Source organism: Hyperolius riggenbachi, chromosome 6, assembly GCF_040937935.1.
Source record: "Hyperolius riggenbachi isolate aHypRig1 chromosome 6, aHypRig1.pri, whole genome shotgun sequence".
Classification (NCBI taxonomy): domain Eukaryota; kingdom Metazoa; phylum Chordata; class Amphibia; order Anura; family Hyperoliidae; genus Hyperolius; species Hyperolius riggenbachi.
Genome location: NC_090651.1, coordinates 334,214,983 through 334,239,283, shown reverse-complemented (window position 1 = coordinate 334,239,283; position 24,301 = coordinate 334,214,983). Strand labels below are relative to the sequence as shown.

Sequence of the window (24,301 nt, the reverse complement as noted above, 5' to 3'; positions counted from 1 at the left end):
CAGTAAACCATTTACCAGTGCTTTTGGCACTGTGAGCAGGTGCCAGGTCGTGCTGAAAAATGAAATCTTCATCTCCAAAGTTGAGAGACGCAAGACCCAACACTCTGGATGAGCTTAAGGCTGCTATCGAAGCATCCTGGGCCTCCATAACACCTGAGCAGTGCCACAGGCTGATTGCCTCCATGCCACACCGCACTGAAACAGTCATTTCTGCAAAAGGATTCCCGACCAAGTATTGAGTGCATAACTGAACATAATTATTTGAAGGTTGACTTTTTTTGTTTTAAAAACACTTTTCTTTTATTGGTCGGATGAAATATGCTTATTTTTTGAGATAGGAATTTTGAGTTTTCATGAGCTGTATCCCAAAATCATCAATATTAAAACAATAAAAGGCTTGAACTACTTCAGTTGTAGTGTAATGAATCCAAAATATACGAAAGTCTAATGTTTATCAGTACATTACAGAAAATAATGAACTTTATCACAATATGCTAATTTTTTGAGAAGATCCTGTGTGTATATATATATATATATATATATATATATATATATATATATATATATATATATATATATATATATATATATATATATATATATATATATATATATATATATATATATACTAGCTGGACACCCGGTGTTGCCCGGGTATGTATTTGGCTGGTGTTGGCTCCGCCCACTTTTCCTAACCCTAACACACAATTACTCAATTACTTAATGACCACGTTTGTGAGCTTTGCGGTCTTTGACATCAATAATTTGCATTGAAATAAAAGAAATCTGATTGGATTGAATTTGAACCCCAATCACCCAATGGCTAACTGTAACAGGTACAGGGGATTGACAGTGCAAGAGGCTTGTACCATTAACAGTGCAAGAATGGCAGCAATTAAATATTCCCCTTAAAAATCAATAGGTGAATTTTGATTGGCTTTTGTAGGCTCCACCCACTTTTCTGAATATGAATCCCAGTCACCCAGTGACCAACTGTGCAAAGTTTGAGAACCCTACCATTAACAGTGTAAGAATGGCTGCAGTTTACATTTTCACAATAAAATTTGTACTTTTATCCACCCACTGATTTCCTGACATTGTTCAGGTATGTATTTGGCTGGTGTTGGCTCCGCCTACTTTTTCTAACCCTAACACACAATTACCCAATGACCAAGTTTGTGAGCGTTGCGGTCTTTGGCATCAATAATTTGCATTGAGATTAAACAAATCTGATTGGCTGTTTGTGGCTTTACCCCCTTTTTCTGAATTTGAACCTCAGTCACGCAATTATCAACTGTACCAGGTTTAAGGCTTGTGACAAGACAAGACAAGACAAGACAAATAACATTTATATTGCGCTTTTCTCCTTGCGGACTCAAAGCGCCAGAGCAGAGCAGCAGCCACTAGGGCGCGCTCTATTGGCAGTAGCAGTGTAAGGGAGACTTGCCAAAGGTCTCCTACTGAATTAGTGCTGGCTTACTGAACAGGCAGAGCCGAGATTCGAACCCTGGTCTCCTGTGTCAGAGGCAGAGCCCTTAACTTGTGCCATTAACAGTGCAAGAATGATAGCAATTACATATTCCCCTTGAAAATCAATAGGTGAATTTTGATTGGCTTTTGTAGGCTCCACCCACTTTTCTGATTATTAATCCCTGTCACCCAGTGGCCAATTGTGCAAAGTTTGAGAACCCTACCATTAACAGTGTAAGAATTGATGCAGTTTACATTTTCTCAGTGAAATTTGTATTTGTCTGCGCCTACTAATGACCCGGCATTGCCAGATTATGTATTTGGCTGGTGTTGGCTGTGTCCACTTTTCCTAACTCTAACACACAATTAATCAATTACTTAATGACTAAGTTTGTGAGCTTTGTGGTCTTTTTTTGCATCAATAGCCTGCATTAAAATGAAAAAAAATCAGATTGGCTGTGTGTGGCTCCACCCCCTTTTATAAATTTAAACCCGTCACCCAATAATCAGCTGTACCAGGTTTGAGACTTGTGCCATTAACAGTGCAAGAATGGCAGCAATAAAATATTCCCCTGAAAAATCAATAGGTGATTTTTGATTGGCTTTTGTAGGCTCCGGCCACTTTTCTGAATATTAATCCCAGTCACCCAGTAACCAACTCTGCAAAGTTTGAGAACCCTACCGTTAACAGTGTAAGAATGGCTGCTGTTTACATTTTCCCAGTAAAATTTTGTATTTGTCTCCGCCCACTTATGAACCCACGTTGCCCGTTTATGTATTTGGCTGGTGTTGGCTGTGCCCACTTTTCTAACCCTAACACCCAATTAATAAATTACTCAATTACCAAGTTTGTGAGATTTGCAGTATTTGGCATCAATAATTTGCACTGGAATTAAGCAAATCTAATTGGCTGTTTGTGGCTCCACCCCTTTCTGAAATTGAACCCCAGTCACCCAATGATCAACTGTACCAGGTTTGAGGCTTGTGCCATTAGCAGTCCAAGAATGGCAGCAAAGTAAATATTCCCCTTGAAAATCAATAGGTGAATTCTGATTGGCTTTTGTAGGCTCCACCCACTTTCCTGAATATTAATCCCAGTCACCCAATGACCAACTGTGCAAAGTTTGAGAACCCTGCCATTAACAGTGTAAGAATGGCTGCAGTTTACATTTTACAGTGAAATGTGTATTTTTCTCCACCCCCTTTTTGGTTATGGGAATAAAAAGTATCCTATACTTTATTCCAGGTAATGTACTATGTGTGTGCAAAATTTCATTCAAATCCGTTCAGCCATTTTTGCGTGATCGAGTAACAAACATCCAAACATCCAAATATCCAAACATCCAAACATCCGAACTTTCCCATTTATTATATTAGTAGGATATATATATATACATATATACATACATATACACAGTTTGATCTATCTACTAACAAAAAAGGTACTCACTTTTAGTATCCTGAAGCTTGGGTGAAAGATTATTCCAAGTAAAACCAGCCTCCTCAAACAGTTCTTTGGTAATGTTGGACCATATTTGGTTAGCTAGCTGGTCCAGTTTGTGGTCTTTGTTTGTCTTGGTATACAAAACATCATGCGGCTACACTTTAGATATGACATCCTCGGTGGAAAACCACTTCTTCCTTGGCATTGTGGCATGTAATGCTCTCTACACACAGCCTGCAGCTCTGTGACACTTCCGTTGAGCCAGCAAGACATCAACAGGAAACTTGGCTGTGAGAATTGTGGGAATAACTAAGCCTTCTGGGTAGTTTCCGCACTATAAAAACGCAAAAAAAGCGCTATGCATAGCGATTTCACAGCGTTTACACAGCGCTTGTATACTTTATATTGAAGCGCAAACGCTCCGAAAATGCTGCATGTCCTGCGTTTGCGATTTTGGGAAGCGCAAACGCTCCTGTGGAATTAAACACATAGAATCACATTAGCTTAGCGTTTTGGAAAAACGTTAGTGCTTTCAATCGCTCCCTAAATGCGACTAAAAACGCCCTTGTGGGTTCTAGCCCTAAGAGAGATTTGTCTTAATGTGCGGATGCATCAGGCTGGCAATTCTTTGCTTAGCTTGTTGTGTTTGCGAAGTCTCGCTAAAAATTTGCTAGCTCTATTATTTTGGGAGTAATAGGTTAGTTTATATCGTTTAAGACGGTATTCATAGTCTGAGCATAAATGGGTTTTCAGTTCCTGACGAAGTGAGAAGAGTTCGTTTTTGAGTTGGGTGGAGGAGTTCGGTTTTTATGTAGCATCTTTAAGGTTTTTATTTTATCTAAGAGGGTATTACATTTAGCACTTTTCTGTTTCTTTTGGAATTAACTTAGTTTTATGTATGTGCCTCTTATTACAGCTTCATGAGCTGACCAAATAGTAGCTTTACCAACATCAGCCCGATCTCTCTCATTAATTGTAACGTATTCCTGTAAGGCAGTTGTGCCCAACCTACGGCCCGCAGGCCATTTGTGGCCCGCGAGGCCAGTTTCTGTGGCCCGCGTGGCGGTGTCCTGCGGAGGGGGAGGCTGGGGAGACTGAGGAGGCTTCCCGCGGAGGGGTAGAGGATCGGGTGGTATTGCGTAGAAAAGTATCGGCATAGTCCCGCACATACACGCTGGTATTCAGCCCCGGGTAGCGCTGGGATAGTTAGAAAGCCTCGCTCATTGGTTAGTGCAGGAACCTTCCTCTAATAGGAATTAGGCTGATTCCTATTGGAGGAAGGTTCCTGCACTAACCAATGAGCGAGGCTTTCTAACTATCCCAGCGCTACCCGGGGCTGAATACCAGCACATTCTCAAGTATGCGCGGGACTACGCCGATACTTTACTACGCAATACCACCCAATCCTCTCCTCCTCGGGCAGCCTCTTCAGCCCCACACAGACAGGGCAGCCCCCTCAGCCCCACACAGACAGGGCAGCCCCCTCAGCCCCACACAGACAGGGCAGCCCCCTCAGCCCCACACAGACAGGGCAGCCCCCTCAGCCCCACACAGACAGGGCAGCCCCCTCAGCCCCACACAGACAGGGCAGCCCCCTCAGCCCCACACAGACAGGGCAGCCCCCTCAGCCCCACACAGACAGGGCAGCCCCCTCAGCCCCACACAGACAGGGCAGCCTCCTCAGCCCCACACAGAGCGGGCAGCCCACTCAGCCCCACACAGACAGGGCAGCCCACTCAGCCCCACACAGACAGGGCAGCCCCCTCAGCCCCACACAGACAGGGCAGCCCCCTCAGCCCCACACAGACAGGGCAGCCCCCTCAGCCCCACACAGACAGGGCAGCCCCCTCAGCCCCACACAGACAGGGCAGCCCCCTCAGCCCCACACAGACAGGACAGCCCCCTCAGCCCCACACAGACAGGGCAGCCCTCTCAGCCCCACACAGACAGGGCAGCCCCCTCAGCCCCACACAGACAGGGCAGCCTCCTCAGCCCCACACAGACAGGGCAGCCTCCTCAGCCCCACACAGACAGGGCAGCCCACTCAGCCCCACACAGACAGGTCAGCCTCCTCAGCCCCACACAGACAGGGCAGCCCACTCAGCCCCACACAGACAGAGCAGCCCACTCAGCCCCACACAGACAGGGCAGCCTCCTCAGCCCCACACAGACAGGGCAGCCTCCTCAGCCCCACACAGACAGGGCAGCCCCCTCAGCCCCACACAGACAGGGCAGCCCACTCAGCCCCACACAGACAGGTCAGCCTCCTCAGCCCCACACAGACAGGGCAGCCCACTCAGCCCCACACAGACAGAGCAGCCCACTCAGCCCCACACAGACAGGGCAGCCTCCTCAGCCCCACACAGACAGGGCAGCCTCCTCAGCCCCACACAGACAGGGCAGCCCCCTCAGCCCCACACAGACAGGGCAGCCTCCTCAGCCCCACACAGAGCGGGCAGCCCACTCAGCCCCACACAGACAGGGCAGCCCCCTCAGCCCCACACAGACAGGGCAGCCCCCTCAGCCCCACACAGACAGGGCAGCCCCCTCAGCCCCACACAGACAGGGCAGCCCCCTCAGCCCCACACAGACAGGGCAGCCCCCTCAGCCCCACACAGACAGGGCAGCCCTCTCAGCCCCACACAGACAGGGCAGCCCCCTCAGCCCCACACAGACAGGGCAGCCCCCTCAGCCCCACACAGACAGGGCAGCCTCCTCAGCCCCACACAGACAGGGCAGCCTCCTCAGCCCCACACAGACAGGGCAGCCCACTCAGCCCCACACAGACAGGGCAGCCTCCTCAGCCCCACACAGACAGGGCAGCCTCCTTAGCCCCACACAGACAGGGCAGCCTCCTCAGCCCCACACAGAGCAGACAGCCCCCTCAGCCCCACACAGAGCGGGCAGCCCCACACAGAAACTGGCTCACGTTCTCGCATCACAGATGATCATCTTCATTCTGTGTTAAGAATAAATGTTACAAATTTGGAGCCAAATATCCAGAAATTGGTTTCTGAAAAACAGCCGCAAACTTCTCATTAAGAAAATTTGCATCAAATGGTGAGTACAACAATTCTTATATTGTCGTTTTCTTTCCATTTCCAACACCATGTTAACTGTTACTAGAAAAACGTTTAAAGTTTTACATCAAAAATTTGTATGCATGTGTTCCGGCCCTCGAGATTTTTCTTGATTTAAAGTTCGGCCCTCGGGCCAAAAAAGGTTGGGCACCACTGCTGTAAGGTATTGCATATTTGACCCAGAGTGGTAGGAGACATAAGCAGAAAATGATTTAGTCACCATAATGGTCTATCTGGAGACAGAGAGTCTAAGGAGATACGGATAAACATAAGGGCTTGGTCAGACCATGTTATAAGACCAATGCTTGCTTTGGTGACAGATTGGAGAGTGTAGCGATCAGCGAGGAAATAGACAATCCTGGTAAAAGAAACGTTTTTTTCATTGCCATGTAATGATCTTCACGCAGGTCCTCTTCGAACAGAAGGGGTTGAATAATGTTGGACTTTTTAATGTTCTTATGTGAGGTATCTAGAAATTCTGATGGGCAGGCACGAAAGTCTCCTCCTATGATGAGGGCGCTTTTCTTGAGGTGGTGTACATTTATAAGGAGGGATTTAAATCATTTAAGTAATGATTTCTGGTATTTATTAGGGGCGTAGAGGTTGACTAAGGTAAATGTGGCGTTATTAAAGTGTACCAGAGCTGAAATAATGAAAAAGTTTTATACATACCTGGGGCTTACTCCAGACCCATCCGCCTGGATCGCTCCCACGCCCGCCGTGCTCCACTGCCCGCAGCTTACGGAACCGGGTCCCATTACTTACGTCAGGCAGAGCAAGTCTACGCAGGAGAAGTGAGCCCTCTATGTATCTCTCCAGTGACTACAGGAGGTGAAGAGGTGCCCAATAGGTATATAAAACACTTTAAAAACAATAAAATTCAAAAAGAAGTGGTGGCTTACCTCATAGACGACAAATCACTTTAGAAAAATAATTTTAATAGTAATTAAGCACTGGCAACGCGTTTCGTGGGATCCAGCCCACTTCCTCAGGCCAAATAAAGTACCGCTCTGTCTATCAAGCCGCGTTTGGGGCGTGGCTTGATAGGTGGAATTCCACCACCTCATAGGTCTACAGTGTATGGGATTTTTCCAAGAGAGCGACCGCCTCCAGGACTGCTGGTATACCTGAGTGGAGTCAGGTTAAGATACTCCACCTGCCTAAAGTGGTCGATTGCCCCTTGTGCAACCCACCTTTGTGAGTATTCCTTTGTCGAACCCCCCCCCCCCCCCCCCACTTTCAAATTTTCATCTTTTTATGACATACTGCACCATTTGGGCTCCCGTTGTCTTTGTGTTTTTTCCCCAGTACTCCATACTCTCCAGTGACTGCTGGACAGATACACAATCAGCGCAGTACTCTTTTATGTCAGAGTGGCTCCAGCTGACGGAAGTGACGGGACCCGGTTCCCGAAGCTGCGGGCAGCGGAGGACGGTGGTGTGCGAGTGATCCAGGCGGATGGGTCTGGAAGAAGCCCCAGGTATGTATAAAACTTTTTAATTAGTTCAGCTCTGAGTCCCTTTAAGAACGCAGGTTACTATGATGTAGCGTCCTTGCTTCTCTTTGACCGTATCCAAGATGTTTACTGCTAGAGATGAGCGAAAGACGATGAGGACTCCTCTTTGTTTCTTGGCATAGTTACAGATGATTTGAGTTGGGTATGCAGCATGGTGACAAAGGGGGGCTTTTCTCTCGCAGAAATGGGTTTCCTGTATAAATAGTACATCAACTTTTTCCCTTGTTACTGTACTTCTTTCCATAGAGCACAATGTTTGTATGGAATAGTAAGACCTTGGGCATTGATACACAATGATTTAAGCATCATGTTTGGTCGTGATGAGAAGAGTAATTAGTAGGATTAGGTTCTGATGATTAGAAGCACTGTAAGGTCTAGACCAGGCATGGGCAAACTCGGCCCTCCAGCTGTTATGGAACTACAAGTCCCACAATGCATTTGCCTGATTGCAGGAGTCATGACTGTGGCTGTCAGACTCCTGCAATGCATTGTGGGACTTGTAGTTCCTTAACAGCTGGAGGGCCAAGTTTGCCCATGCCTGGTCTAGCTTGATAGAGATTCAAGTAATAGGTGGTATATTGGTTAAGGAGAGGCAGATACAGAATATAGAACAAAACAGTGAGACACTCTAGTTGAGCGTAGGTATGAGATGTCCTCATCATACGTGGGGGGGAAGGAGTAACAGACCCCCAAAAGTAGTTGGGGGAGAGAACTCGACAGTTCATGCATGGAGGTCCAAGGATAAGAATATATGAAAATGAAAAAAAAAATAGTAAGCAGTAGAGCACCCACCTCACTTGATGTTAGGTTTACGCCAGTCATTAGTAATCTTGCAGGATTTGGGATGAGCGATTGGATGTGGAGGTCTGAACATCGGCTGGATTCCCCAGGTTTTTAGAAGCTGCAGGCTTAACAGGTACAGATAATACAATACAGAATGAGGTCTAGACCAGTCGGTACTTGTGCACAAGTATCAAGTCGAGGTACAAAATCGTTAGGCGTAATTGTAGTAGGTAAACAGCAGGGTCAGTAACGGGTATCAGATGACTGTCAGTTTGCAGGGATATCCCAATAACGTTGTCAAAGTCAGGCCGAGCCAATAAAAGGAGTCAGATGGCTATCGTACAAGGATAAGACAAGAGCAAGGTCAGAAGGCAGGCAAGAAGTTGGTACACAGATAATCACACAATATACTTCAATAATATCAGGAGGATATTACAAAGAAATTACAAATTACAGCTATCAATAATAATCCAAAACAGACTAACTGGAGTACATATATATGGTGTATACCACAATATATAATGTAGCTCTAAGGAAGCTAACTAGGGCCAAGAACCAGCGAACTGATTAGTATCAAGGCCAGTGAGCAACTGAAGCTCCTGGCCTTATATACTGTGCAGATGATTCCAGCGAGCAGCCTCCCGGGAGGTGTGGCTGATGACCTCACTGCTGACACCTATGCACCCGCCTCCTGAGTCTGTAAAGTCATCCTGGTCTCATGCACGACCATTCAGTCGCGCCGCGGATGCGTGGAGGACGGAGCTCGGCTGCAGGAACGCTAGATGGCGGTGAAACAACAGACTGCGTGCACGAACGAGTACCAGCCGACACGCCATGAGGGACGCCGCGGGTGAACAGCTGCTGACTTTTAACGGTTAATAGCAAACCCCCTTACATGCTAGAAGAAAACAAATTTGGAGGTGATGTGGACAGGGACAGTGGGTACAAGAGAAATTTTATTTTTTTCAAAAATACCTTAAAGTTTTTGAGAAAATCATTTTCAAAGTTTCAAAGGAAAAAAAAAGTGTACATTTAAATGCGGTAAATGACAGATAATGTAGCATAGCAAAGCTGTGTGGCAGTGTGTGGCGTCGGGTGCACAGAGATCGTCAATCAATCTAACAAGATCGCAAGATAGAGGATATTGGCGTGGGACATTTCTGAGTAAACTGGCGTGGGAACATTTTTTTTAAATAAAGGCACAGATAAGTATTTTTGGTTAATTAAGATAAATAAAAGACTTTACTTGTTGTGTTTTTATTTAATTTAACCCTTCATGGAAATGGGTAAGGGGTACTTTGTATCCCTATACTCATTTCTCCTGGGAGGGGAGTGGGCATCTGGGGGTTCCCTTCTTAAAGTGGACTCCCAGATGCCACCATGGACCATGAGTCAGAGACCCTCACCTCCTCCTGGAGCACCAGAGGTGGGGAAGAGCCCCTTGTCCATGGATTGGACGAGGGCTCCGGGGGGAGGGGAAGGCTTTGCCGCCCCTCTCCACTGAAGCCCCACCTCATACCATGGACCATGCAGTGTGGTATAGCTCAGGGTGTGAAGCCCAACTCAGCCAGGGCTCCGCATTCTGGCTATCCCAGCCTGCATGGGGACAAGGTATTAAAAATGCTTGGTAGGGGGACCTCACGTGGTTTAAAAAAAAAATTCCCACCCTCAACATTAAAAAAAGTAAAAAAAAAAATAGGAAAAGATGACAGGGATCTTTATACAGCCATATTATGGTTGTATAGCGATCCCTGGCCAAAGCGTTGTGGCGTATGCACTGTGTACGGACCCCCTGGAAACCCCGTCAGGAAATTCATTGCTCTTTCTTTTGATATATGTAAATTTACACAAGCGTTAGGTTTGCTTCATTATCTGTCATTTACCGCATTTAAATATATACTTTTTTCCCTTGAAACAATAAAATCGATTTTCTCAAAAACTATGAGGTCTTTTTGATTTTTTTTCCTCTTGTTCCCACTGTTTCTGTCCACATCCACTCCAAATTGTTGTGTTTCTAGTATGTAAGGGAGCTTTGCTATTAACCGTTAAATTTGTTGGTGGCTCACCTTACATTAAAGAGACAAAAAAAAATTATGATATAATGATTTGTATGTGTAGTACAGCTAAGAAATAAAACATTAGGCACAGAGACATAAGTCTAATATTATTTCCAGTACAGGAAGAGCTAAGAAACTCCAGTTGTTATCTATGCAAAACCAGCTATTCAGCTCCACGACTTTCAAAGTCGCAGAGAGCTCTGTTATATGAAGTTTATTATCTCAGCTGTCAGGCTTTTTCTTCTGCAGAGAACAGTTAGGGACAGGTCAAAAGTTCACTGCCTGTTCTGTAAAAATCATTTAGAATGCTGAGTAGTGGAGAAACGGCAAATATTAGAGAATGATGCTATGTTATAAAAAAAACTGTATGGCCTCAATTCACCACAGGAGAGTTAGTAAGAGATAAAAGGTTAGTATCTTATCTCATGCGGTATTTTAACACTTTGTTTGCAATTCACCACTGTGAGAGGATAGAGAGAGAAGTGTTCGGTAGCAGGCGATAATGGTGCGATAATAGAGCGGTTTGCCTCCCTGTCTTTTGACCCTCTCCTTCCATTACAAATCCCTCCCTTCGTTCTGCATATTAAGCATATTAAGCAATATTAAGCATTTACAATATTAAGTGGATGGGTGAAACGGAGGAGGTATTTGGATACATTTTCACACTCCCTCCCGATGAAAAATGTATCTAAATTCCTCCTTCGTTTTGCCCATCCGCTTAATATTGTAAATGCTTAATATTGCTTAAAGGATACCACAGCCCACAGGCTGTGGTAAAATAAATGCAGCATGTGTAGGGGAAAAAAAAGGACATACTCACCGCTCCCCTCGCTCCCAGCCGCCGGGTCCCGCTCGTCTGCTACAGCTCCCGGTACCGGCCGACTCATCTGACCCCTGACCCGGACATACTGCACTGCGCATGCGCAGTATGTCCAATCATCTTCCCTTCTGCCGTCGCATCATGACGGCAGAAGATCGGACACTCCCCCGCCTCCTTCCTGCCCAGCGTGTGCGCTCCACTAATAAAGCTAGCGTGACATGCTAGCTGGAGTCACGCTGGGAGCGGCGATTTGGAGAGAGAGTGGAGGGGGAGTGAGTTGGGATGGACGGGAAGCGGGCACTTTCATAATAAGTGCCCGCTTCCCGTCCATCCCAACTCACTCCCCCTCCACTCTCTCTCCAAATCGCCGCTCCCAGCGTGACTCCAGCTAGCATGTCACGCTAGCTTTATTAGTGGAGCGCACACGCTGGGCAGGAAGGAGGCGGGGGAGTGTCCGATCTTCTGCCGTCATGATGCGACGGCAGAAGGGAAGATGATTGGACATACTGCGCATGCGCAGTGCAGTATGTCCGGGTCAGGGGTCAGATGAGTCGGCCGGTACCGGGAGCTGTAGCAGACGAGCGGGACCCGGCGGCTGGGAGCGAGGGGAGCGGTGAGTATGTCCTTTTTTTTCCCCTACACATGCTGCATTTATTTTACCACAGCCTGTGGGCTGTGGTATCCTTTAATATTGTAAATGGGCTGCTCGCTGGTGCCTGAAATATGTACAGAATAAGCTGTAAGGGCTGGGGCACACCGAGCGGCTTTTTCAGCGTTTCTGCAGCCTCTTGCGGCTGCGGATCCGCTTGGTCAATGTATCTCAATGGGGTGGTTCACACCAGAGCGGGAGGCGTTTTGCAGAAACGCATACTCCCGGGCTGCTGCAGATTTTGGATTGCGGATGCGTTTCTGCCTCAATGTTAAGTATAGGAAAAACGCAAACGCAAACCGCTCTGAAAAACGGCAGTTCAGAGCGGTTTTGCAGGCGTTTTTGTTACAGAAGCTGTTCAGTAACAGCTTTACTGTAACAATACATGAAATCTACTACACCAAAAACGCTTCACAAAACCGCAAAATGCTAGCTGAAACGCTACAGAAAAATAAGAAAAAGCGTTCCAAAATCTGCTAGCATTTTGCGGATCTGCTAGCGGGTTTTGGTGTGCACCAGGCCTAACAGAGTAAGCTCAAAAGGCTCCATCTTCCACAGCAGCAGCTGCTGTGTGAAAACCACGATATCTCCAGGTTCATTCAGGGGATAAAGAGATGAAAAAATAACGAATGGCCACACCCCCTTTCTTCCCTGGTGAATTGTGATTTGGAGAAAAACTAACTACTAACTATCACTTATTTATCTCATACTTATCTCACATTTATCTCTTGCATTTCTCTCTGTCGATATTTTCCCCTATACTTCTCCAGAATTGCTATTTGGAGATATCACAGGAGGTAAATTACCTCCCATGAGATAAATAGGTTGGTAACCTCTGGTGAATTGAGGCCATGGACTGTCACTAGTGATCACACCAGATGTAACAGTAAGGCCTCTTTTCCACAGACTGTTGATAGGCAGTGAAAAGCCTCTCAGACTCTCACAACTGCTGCCTGGCAACTGGTTATTTCTGACTGGTAGCTGCTCACTGCTGCCTGCCAACTGCTTGCTGAGCACACAGTTCAACAGTCCATGGAAAAGAGGCCTAAGGGATGAGACGCACATAACTGTTGATGCAGAATTATGCAAATTTTGTGAACATTTATGCAGCTTGAAAATGGACCAGTTGAGTTTTACCTCAGCAGGATTTCCCTCAGCACATTTCAAATATTGTTACAGTAAATCTGTTACTGAATAGCTTCTGTAACAAAAACTCCTGGAAAACCGCTCTGATCTAGTGTTTTTCAGAGTGGTTTTCCACTTTCCTATACTTTAACATTGAGGCAGAAACGCCTCAGAAATCTAAAAAATGCTCCAGGATAGGAGTTTGTGTTTGTGGGAAAAAACGAGCCGCTCTGGTGTGCACCGGCCCATTCACTTTCATTAGCCAAGCGGTTTCCCGCTGCAAGCGTTTTAAAAACTGCTTCAGAACCGCTCTGGTGTGCACCAGCCCTTGCATTTGGTGTAATCCTGCATGGAGATTGCATACCATTGCCTGAGGCGGGGTCACACTTGGGGAATTGCAGGCGATTTCACGCAATGCAAAATCATGCTGCAAAATGCAAAGGATGTATTCTGTACAGGGCAGGCCTGCTGTGGCTGGGGATGATCAATGACATGCAAATATTTCCCAGTTTATGCAAATATTTGCAGCTTCAAAATGGACCAATCAATGTAAACCTGCGTTTTCAAACTGCATATATTTGCATAAAACTTTGCATATACTCATATTTGCATCTCATTGATCATCCTTTATGCTGCATACACACTTGAGATAAAAGTCTTTGGAAAAGGCAAGATCACAGACCAATTTTATCCCATTCCATGTAGTATGAGAGCCATACTCTACACAGTCTATTCTATGGAGCTGCACTCCCCATCAGATAAAATCTTTCCAAGATGCTGCACACACAGATGCCCGTACACATTCAAAAGATCATTATCTGCAAAAGATCTCTTCCTGCAATAGATCCATTCCTTCAAAATGCATTCATAGTCTATGAGATCTGCAGATCATCATACACACCTTGTTTAACAGGCAATCATCTGTAGATCATCTGCAAATCAGATCCACCAGGATGGATTTTCAGATCTGCAGATGAAGTCTGTTAAACAAGGTGTGTATGATGATCTGCAGATCTCATAGACTATTGCTGCATACACACTTGAGATAAAAGTCTTTGGAAAAGGCAAGATCACAGACCAATTTTACCCCATTCCATGTAGTATGAGAGCCATACTCTACACAGTCTATTCTATGGGGCTGCACTCCCCATCAGATAAAATCTTTGCAAGATGCTGCACACAAAGATGCTGTAGACATTCAAAAGATCATTATCTGCAAAAGATCTGTTCCTGCAAAATATCCATTCCTGCAAAATATCCATTCCTGCAAAATGCATTCATAGTCTATGAGATCTGCAGATCATCATACACACTTGGTTTAACAGACTTCATCTGCATATCTGGCAATCATCTGCAGATCTGAAAATCCATCCTGGTGGATCTGATCTGCAGATGATTGTCTGTAACTGCTCACCGCTGCCTGGTAACTGCTCGTCGCTGCCTGGTAACTGCTTGTCGCTGCCTGGTAACTGCTTGTCGCTGCCTGGTAACTGCTTGCCGCTGCCTGGGAACTGCTTGTTCCTGCCTGGTAACTGCTTATCGCTGCCTGGTAACTGCTCACCACTGCCTGGTAACTGCTTGTCGCTGCCTGGTAACTGCTTGTCGCTGCCTGGTAACTGCTTGTCGCTGCCTGGTAACTGCTTGCTGAGCACACAGCTGAACAGTTCATGGAAAAGAGGCCTAACTGATCCATTAATCAGCTGTCAGGTATTCATTATTAGCCTTCCATACCTGATTAGTCGCATGCAAAGTTTTGATTGATCCCAGAGGAGTTGAGGCTCATTATAGAGCAGAAGAAACTTGCAAGTTGTAATCCAGCTACAAGCTCTGGGGGTGTAACTGCTGGAGATCAGTTTCTGGCTTGGGAAGGACTCTGTAAGCAATAATGGTTGTAAGTATTTTATGCACTTTTCATGTTTGAGTAGCATATGAAGGAAGTGAGAACAGTAGAAAGGTGCTGTTCCTTAAAGTAAAACTGAAGTGAAATTAAAAATAAATAAAATCACATACTCCCCTATGGAGGGGAGGTTCTAGATTCTATAGAGCCTTTCTGGCTGAACACTGTGAATCCAGTGCAGGAGATTTGGGTGCAGCCAGAGGCCATAATAGGAATTACGGCTATAGCAGGCACAGGGAGTAGCTCCGGCGCCGTCAGAAGACTGAGCTGAAGTTACTTTTAAAACTCAATATTTTGGCTTCCAGCAATTGCTGGAAGCCGAATTGTTTCATTCCCCACCATCCATGGTGGCCTGGAGGGGGAATAGTATCTAACGCCGCGGGGAACTTGTGCAGCAGCAGGATCAGCCATATACCGGCTGTGACCTGCGCCCAAGTCTCCTGTGCCAATACCTCTCGTACGCTTTCTGGTCCCCTTGTTCCACCTCTGTCACCCCTGCATGTATTCAACCAACTGGCTGAATACACCCTTGTGTGTTGGGAAGCGGCATGCTGTTAGGCTGCACTGTGAACATAGCCTAGGACGGTGTTGCATTGCGTGTTCCAGTGTGGCTGTGAATGTGTCAGCGCAGCGCCCCACTGTGAACATGGACTAAAAAAAGAAACCTGCAGGGGCCTAACTATAGAAGAGTAGCCCGTGCGATTGTTGTGGGGGCCCCCAGCTACTAACCTTCCCTTCCTCCGATACACGGGTCTATCGTCCAGATCAGCTGTTTTTGTGGCTACACTTGTTTGGGTGTGAAGGTCATGATGGCCATGCTTGTCTATGACCTCTGCATGCTGAGCCCTCTGGCCTGGTTCACACTAGCACGGATGGAAAACCTGATCTGTGCAACGGATCAGTTTTTAAAGACATCTGTTCCATCCGTGCTCCTCTTGTTCTATTAGCGGGCAGTCACTGTGATGCGCCCCATTGGTCCGCAAAAATAACTGCAGACCCAAACTTGCAGCCTGTATAGTGGAGACGTTTGAACGGAGCAATGTGAACGGATCCTATTGATTAACATAGTATCTGTTCAAATCCTTTATGGTCTGTTCCATTAAGGTCTGCTGAACGGACTTGGGTAGAATTCGCATGGGCAATACAAGTGAATGGGACTGTTTCCACTGTCAGGATTTCTGAGCGGTTTCTTTGCAGTAACAATCTGCATGGCAAAGTCATCAGAATTCACATACCGCTATGCGAATCGCATACAATGTATTTAATAGGAAATTCGTATGTGGTTTTGGTATGTGAATTTGCATACGCGTTCGCATAGAAACAATGGGAAAAGCACACAGGCACTGCCATGGTTAAATTCGCATACATAGTCATCCATGTGAAATTGTATGCGAATTTGCATGAAAATTCGCATACAACCACGTGCAAATTTTTTCCGTGGCGATTCCCACCGCACAAGTGGAAATGGGCACTTAGGCTGTGAAGGAAGGCAAGGGGGAGGGGTGTGAACATGGGGAGAGGGGGCACGCGTTTCCAGTTGCAGTCAAGCATGTTTCTACATGCTGTGTGTTTCACATCACACTTGGAATGATGGCTTCTTTCAGTTATGGAGAAATTCATCAAAACATTTCTGCTTTTTACATTTTTTTCCTCTCTGCCAGGTGGGTAGTGAAGAGAAGAACAACCTGCAGTTACCGGTGATACATGTGCCTCCTACTACACCAATCCACATGGTGCCAGCCACGGTACCTATGCAAGTGCCAATGGCTGTGCCCATACCCATAGCAATGACGCCAGTTGCTGGCATGCACGGTAAAGCATCATCCTCTGGTAGGTGGATGTGTGTCCGCCTTTCTGTGTCCTGCATTCCAACAATTTATTTTGTTTGTGTGTATAGTAAATTTACTACTGATCTGTGGATGATATATATATATAGGTAATCCGAAGGAACGGGCTTTTGAAGCATGGAAAGTGAATAGCTGCTAGGCATGGGCGTAACAATGGCCCCTGCAACCTCTGTGATAGCAGGGGGGGCCCTCCTCCTCCCATCGACATGCAGAGTAGAACAGAGTGCGTTATATTTAACTGCTTCCAGAGCTGTGAATCTCCATACATTAAAGCAGTAGCACTCTCTTCTGCCCTTCGCCAAGCTCCTGATCACATGACTTGCATTGGTCATGTGATAGGGAGCTGGTGAGTGGCAGCAGAGAGAGAGTTGTGAAGCATGGAGGATACCCACAGAACTGGAAGCATGTAATCTTACACACGCTATTCTGCATGGGGGGCGGCAGAACCGGCCTTTGGGGGTGGCAAGTGGGGCAATCGCCCAAGGCCCGCGCCTGAAGAGGCCCCGCACTCTCTGCAGCGGTGTGTAGAGCGGGCAAAGTAGTTAAAAATTCACGTTCCTTCCTCCGATGCTCACAGCTTCATTCTCTTTCCTTTGCCGGCATCTGTGTATTGGTAAAAGCGCCCTCTGTGGTGACATGCTGTCACGTCATCCCAGGGGGCGCTGTTACCAATATACAGATGCTGGGACAGGAAAGAGATGGAAGCTGTGAGCATCAGAGAAAGAAACATGAGTTTTTAACAACTATGCCCGCTCTTCCCATCTAACATGTACTGCGGGGCACCTACCTATCTAATCTATACTGCGGGGCACCTATCTAATCTAACCTAAACAGTGTGTGCGTGTGTTGTCTCTAGGACCTGCATATGACACTCGCCCCAGGCCCCGCATAAGGCCATCTCTGGGGGCGGGAATGTTTATTGGCTGCCTGGTCCCTTGGGGAGGGGGGCTATAAGGGGGCCCCATACATGATAGTTGCACCTAGGCCATGGTTGTAGGTACACGTTGGCAGCAGAGGTGATCCATAAATGACATGATCCTCTTCCCAACTTGATTCCTATTTTTGTTGCAATCTATGTGCAGCTTAATTCAGGATTCTTCAAATGTAGTAGCTGACCACCTGGATAAAGGAATATCTCGTTGATCTACTGTAACTGCCATCAACAATTCAGAGCTGATCCAAAGTCTATGCTAATTTTTTATGTAAATCTGTGAAGCTTGGAAATGGGCCAAACAAGGGTAACAACTTCTGCATTTGATCTATTTTACAAACTCCAGACGTGATTAAAGGTAACCTTAAGTCTCGCAAAAAAAAAAAAAGACTTTTACTCACCTGGGGCTTCCCTCAGCCCCCTGCAGCCGATCGGTGCCCTCGCCGTGTCTCGGAGATCCTCCCGTCCTTGCCAGCGACCACTTCCGGGAGGCCGCAATAGCAGCATAGGAGGCATGGTTCCCATGCCTGTTGGGCGGTGACGGCGAAACAGGAAGTGGCCAAATATGACAGATGTTGTGCTCAGCATTGTTTGTGGCTCACCTGGCATGGGCAAAAGTAATTATGGCAGACATTTATAGATATACCTTAGTACATATGACACTTACATGAAATATACATTTGAGACAAGCATGTGAAACCTATATGTTCAACCATTTAGAGAAATTACAGGCCAGGGTGTGGGGTGCACCTCCCAGTGGCGGTGCTATGAGGATCAGAGTGGGCGGCTGGGAGTTATGCTGAATAAGAGATCTGAGGCGTGTGGGTGGATATGTCGGGTGGGGGCTGGAGTTCAGCAGAACTGCTTGGGGGAAGAATGTGTTCCTGCACCTGGAGATTCAAATGCTTATGCAGTGGCAGCAGGCTAGTACAGTGATGCAGCCACCCACCCACTACACTGTGTAAGTGTATACAGGTGTTGTGCTGCTCCAACACACACCGGCCGCAATGCAAAAAAATGTCAGTACGGCACAGCAAGGTCAATGTCAGTGCAAAAACATTTCACTACAAGGATCACACCACCTAAGTAGCAGCAACTACACAGCAGCACAATGTACAGCCAGAGTCCTGAGAAGGACTTTGGAAGTTCCCTATCTGGTGCACCAGGAGTAGCAGAGCAGCTACACAGCACAATAGAGGCAATACAGCCTCCCTAACACTCTCCCTGTATCAGCAGCAGCACTTCTCCCTACACTGACTATGGAAGACTCTTAAATGGCCGATGGGAGCTGGCCTTTTTATGGGAGGGTGCGGAGTGCATAGCCCCAACTAGTGTTGGGCGAACAGTGTTCGCCACTGTTCGGGTTCTGCAGAACATCACCCTGTTCGGGTGATGTTCGAGTTCGGCCGAACACCTGACGGTGTTCGGCCAAACCGTTCGGCCACATGGCCGAACTAAGAGCGCATGGCCGAACGTTCCCCGAACGTTCGGCTAGCGCTGTGATTGGCCGAACGGGTCACGTGGTTCGGGCCCGAACGCGCTCTGATTGGCCGAACGGTCACGTGGTTCGGGTAAATAAATACCCGAACCACGTCATATCTCCGCCATTTGTCTGTGGGTTTAGCTTTGGGTAGGCAGGCAGGGTAGTTCGCTCTCCAGCCACGCTAGCCAGGGTCCCCCCCCAGTCATTGTGTGTCGCTGCTGGGAACAGTAGTACACCGCTCGCTCAGCCACACTATATATATAGCATTGTTTACTGCCACTGTGTACCTCGCTCAGCCACGCTATATATATATATAGCATTGTGTTTTCTGACACTCTGTGTACACGGCTTAGGCTAGTCTGACTAATATAGCATTGTGTGTACTGCCACTGTGCACCTCGCTCAGCCACGCTATATATAGCATTGTGTGTACTGCCACTGTGCACCTCGCTCAGCCACGCTATATATAGCATTGTGTGTACTGCCACTGTGCACCTCGTTCAGCCACGCTATATATAGCATTGTGTGTACTGCCACTGTGCACCTCGCTCAGCCACGCTATATATATAGCATTGTGTTTTCTGACACTCTGTGTACACGGCTTAGGCTAGCCTGACTAATATAGCATTGTGTGTACTGCCACTGTGCACCTCGCTCAGCCACGCTATATATAGCATTGTGTGTACTGCCACTGTGCACCTCGCTCAGCCACGCTATATATAGCATTGTGTGTACTGCCACTGTGCACCTCGCTCAGCCACGCTATATATATATAGCATTGTGTTTTCTGACACTCTGTGTACACGGCTTAGGCTAGCCTGACTAATATAGCATTGTGTGTACTGCCACTGTGCACCTCGCTCAGCCACGCTATATATAGCATTGTGTGTACTGCCACTGTGCACCTCGCTCAGCCACGCTATATATAGCATTGTGTGTACTGCCACTGTGCACCTCGCTCAGCCACGCTATATATAGCATTGTGTGTACTGCCACTGTGCACCTCGCTCAGCCACGCTATATATAGCATTGTGTGTACTGCCACTGTGCACCTCGCTCAGCCACGCTATATATAGCATTGTGTGTACTGCCACTGTGCACCTCGCTCAGCCACGCTATATATAGCATTGTGTGTACTGCCACTGTGCACCTCGCTCAGCCACGCTATATATAGCATTGTGTGTACTGCCACTGTGCACCTCGCTCAGCCACGCTATATATAGCATTGTGTGTACTGCCACTGTGCACCTCGCTCAGCCACGCTATATATAGCATTGTGTGTACTGCCACTGTGCACCTCGCTCAGCCACGCTATATATAGCATTGTGTGTACTGCCACTGTGCACCTCGCTCAGCCACGCTATATATAGCATTGTGTGTACTGCCACTGTGCACCTCGCTCAGCCACGCTATATATAGCATTGTGTGTACTGCCACTGTGCACCTCGCTCAGCCACGCTATATATAGCATTGTGTGTACTGCCACTGTGCACCTCGCTCAGCCACGCTATATATAGCATTGTGTGTACTGCCACTGTGCACCTCGCTCAGCCACGCTATATATAGCATTGTGTGTACTGCCACTGTGCACCTCGCTCAGCCACGCTATATATAGCATTGTGTGTACTGCCACTGTGCACCTCGCTCAGCCACGCTATATATATAGCATTGTGTTTTCTGACACTCTGTGTACACGGCTTAGGCTAGCCTGACTAATATAGCATTGTGTGTACTGCCACTGTGCACCTCGCTCAGCCACGCTATATATAGCATTGTGTGTACTGCCACTGTGCACCTCGCTCAGCCACGCTATATATAGCATTGTGTGTACTGCCACTGTGCACCTCGCTCAGCCACGCTATATATAGCATTGTGCTTACTGCCACTCTGTGTACACCGCTCAGCCAGACTATATACCGTTGTTTACTGACACTCTGTGTACACGGCTCAGCCTGACTATAAAGCATTGTGTGTACTGCCACTGTGCACCTCGCTCAGCCACGCTATATATAGCATTGTGTTTAATGACACTCTGTGTACACGGCTTAGCCAGACTATATAGCATTGTGTGTACTGCCACTCTGTGTACACCGCTCAGCCAGACTATATAGCATTGTGTTTACTTCCACTCTGTGTCTGCTGGGCCTGGGAACAGTAGTACACCGCTCACCCGCCACTGTATAGCATTGTGCTCTGTGTCGCTGCTGGGAATAGTGGTACTGTATAGCATTTCTGTACTGCCACTGTACTGCTGCCAGTCAGCGTGTACTGTAAGGATAAGTGAAATGAGGAAGAAATCCGGTGAAAGAGGAAGGGGCAAGGGAAGAGGTGTTTCCCCTGACGGTTCACGTACAGGCCACAGGGGAGCACCCAAGAAAACCCACTCAATACCGCCCATGTTGTCCAGGACAACAACCCTCACAAATCCAAAAGAACAGGACCAGATAATTACTTGGATGACCTCTCAAGCGTCCAGCAGTGGGTTAAGCAGCACCAGCACATCACGCACGAGGTCCGAGTCCTCAGCCAGTTACAAGGAGCCAGTGGGCACAAAGCTGACACAACCGGCAGCGACACCACGCACACAACTGCCAGATAACCAGTCCTATGAATTACCTCAGGACACAATGGGGTATTCGCAGGAGCTATTCCCAGCCCAACAAACTTCCACCTATGAAAGGTCAATGGAGGAACAGCCAGAAATGTTGTGCCCGGATTCACAACCATTAACTGTGGGAAATGCACCGCGCACTGAAATACAAGGCGAGTCCGAGGAGGACTCGGAAACCCAAATCCCAGAGCAAGTTGAGCAGGAGGGGTTGCAATTGCAGGAGGTCGGCCGACAAGATCTGGAAGACGACGTTGGAGTGAGCTGCGCAGAGGTTGTTCTGGGGAGCTCTACTCCACGGCGGCGGCCCCCCACAATGACATATGACGAGTTTGAGGAGATGGAAGAGGAGGGTATGGACAATGTGGACAGAGACCCAGATTTTATTTGTGAACGAGAACATCGCCGTCGTAGCAGCAGCACAGATGAGTCTGTTGAAGAACCCACTGCTGCACGAGTTCGCCTTGTGCCACAAGGTAGGCGGCGCGCAATTTCAGGCACCACAAGCGTGGAAGTTAGAGTGAGAGGCAAAAGAGGAGGAAACAGAAATCGCCAGCAAGGAGGCAGGTGCTCCAAAGTCTGGGCTTTCTTTGAAGACTGCACTGAGTATGTTACCATGGCGATTTGCAAGGTGTGCAAGACTCGCCTGAGCAGGGGGAAAAGTATTAACAACCTCTCCACCACCAGCATGAGCCGCCACATGCTATCCAAACATCCCACTCTGTGGGCAAACGCGGCAGGACAGGGTACCAGCAACACTGCCTCCCTTGGGTTCACCAGACTCACCACCAGACCCGCCTCAGCAGCAGCAGTAGCCCAGCAATTGCGTGGTTCACAACATTCACAAACATCAGACGACGCTGACACTGTCACTTTCCGGAGTAGTGCTCTTGAGGTCTCCCAGTGTTCATCAAACACAACAACCAACAGCCCTTCCGTGTGCAGCGCTACGGTTCAGTTGTCTGTGTCGGAGATGTTTGAGCGCAAGAGGAAATTGCCAGCAAATGACCCCCGGGCCGTGGCAGTAACAGCCAGCATAGCCAAGCTTCTGGTCTGCGAAATGCTGCCATATCGAGTGGTGGAGACAAACAGCTTCAAGGGCATGATGTCAGTGGCCATCCCACGTTACGTGGTTCCCAGCCGCTACCACTTTGCGCGCTCTGCAGTGCCTGAGTTGCATGAGCACGTGGTCAGCAAAATAACCCGAAGCTTGAAGAATGCCGTTGCCTGCAAGGTTCACCTCACCACTGACACTTGGACGAGTGCGTTCGGCCAGGGTCGATACATCTCCCTTACCGCGCACTGGGTGAACCTTGTGGAGCCTGGCAGCGATTCCTCACCTGCTACGGCGCGGGTGTTGCCCACGCCGCAAACAGCTGCACCGCCGTCCCTCCCACTGGATAACAACAGCAGCACCTACCTCTCTGACTCCTTCTCCTCCAACGCATCTCAAAGCTGTACCTCATCCGGAAACGCTAACCCAGCAGCAGTAGGATCGTGGAAGCAGTGCAGCACAGCTGTTGGCATGCGTCAGCAAGCGTTGCTGAAGCTGATCTGCCTTGGGGATAAGCAGCACACAGGGGAGGAAATTTGGAAGGGAATAAAGGAACAGACGGATTTGTGGCTGGCACCGCTGGACTTGAAACCGGGCATGGTTGTGTGTGATAATGGGAGTAATCTCATTCGCGCTTTAAGGTTGGCTAAGCTGACACACATCCCTTGCCTGGCGCACGTGATGAACCTAGTAGTTCAGCGGTTCCTGAGGACAAACCCAGGCGTGGCCGATCTTCTGTTGAAGGTGCGTCGAGTGGCCAAACATTGTAGAAATTCCAGTACTGCTTCGGGGGCACTCGCCAAGATGCAGGAGCGCTTCAATCTCCCCCACCGTCGCTTGCTGTGTGATGTCCCTACGCGCTGGAATTCTACGCTGCACATGCTAGCACGCTTTTGTGAGCAGAAGAGTGCAGTGGTCCAGTACATGACGGCGCAGTACCAAGGCGCATCCGGCCAGCTGCCAAGCTTCTGTGGATCCGATTGGGCCAACATGTTGGACCTCTGCCAAGTCCTCCAAAATTTTGAGCAATCCACGTTGCTTGTGAGCAGTGACAACTCTTCAGTCAGCATTACCATACCACTGCTGTGTTTACTGAAGAGGTCAATGTTGAAAATCAAGGAAACAGCTGTCATGATGCAACTGGGGGAATCTGAAGGAGAAAACGATCAGCGTGATGGTATCAACATCAGGCCATCCGCCTCAGGGAACGCTGGCCCCAGCAGCTATGACGAAGAGGAGGAGGAGGAACAGCTGGAGTTGGAGCAGGAATTTCATGCCACCACTGACGAGGGCCAGAGCGGTGCACGTTGGACTTCCACAATTCAGCGCGAATGGTCAGCAGAAGCAGACCAGGAGGAAGGTGACGACTATGATGCATCACAACAACTATCACAACGCTCACAAGAGGATGATGAGGATTCTGGTAGGACTCTTGCACACATGGCTCAATTCATGCTAGACTGCATTGAACGCGACCCACGCATTGTGCGCATTCTGGACAACACCAATTACTGGGTTTATACCCTTCTGGATCCAC

General features: G+C 47.8%; 1 protein-coding gene across 4 annotated transcripts in view; it reads left to right on the top strand.

Annotated features, from left to right (window-relative positions):
- The window catches only part of LOC137522925 (cornifelin homolog B-like), an 80,089-nt gene that overhangs the window by 32,379 nt on the left and 23,409 nt on the right, over positions 1-24,301 (top strand). For 2 of the 4 annotated variants that reach the window (XM_068243081.1, XM_068243078.1), the window contains exons 1-2: positions 14,724-14,835; positions 16,503-16,671. In XM_068243081.1, coding sequence (XP_068099182.1) covers positions 14,830-14,835; positions 16,503-16,671 — 175 coding nt within the window. In that variant the 5' untranslated portion in view covers positions 14,724-14,829. Of the gene's footprint in view, positions 1-14,723; positions 14,836-16,502; positions 16,672-24,301 lie in introns of those variants that run through there. The other 2 variants (XM_068243079.1, XM_068243080.1) reach the window with 2 other exon arrangements.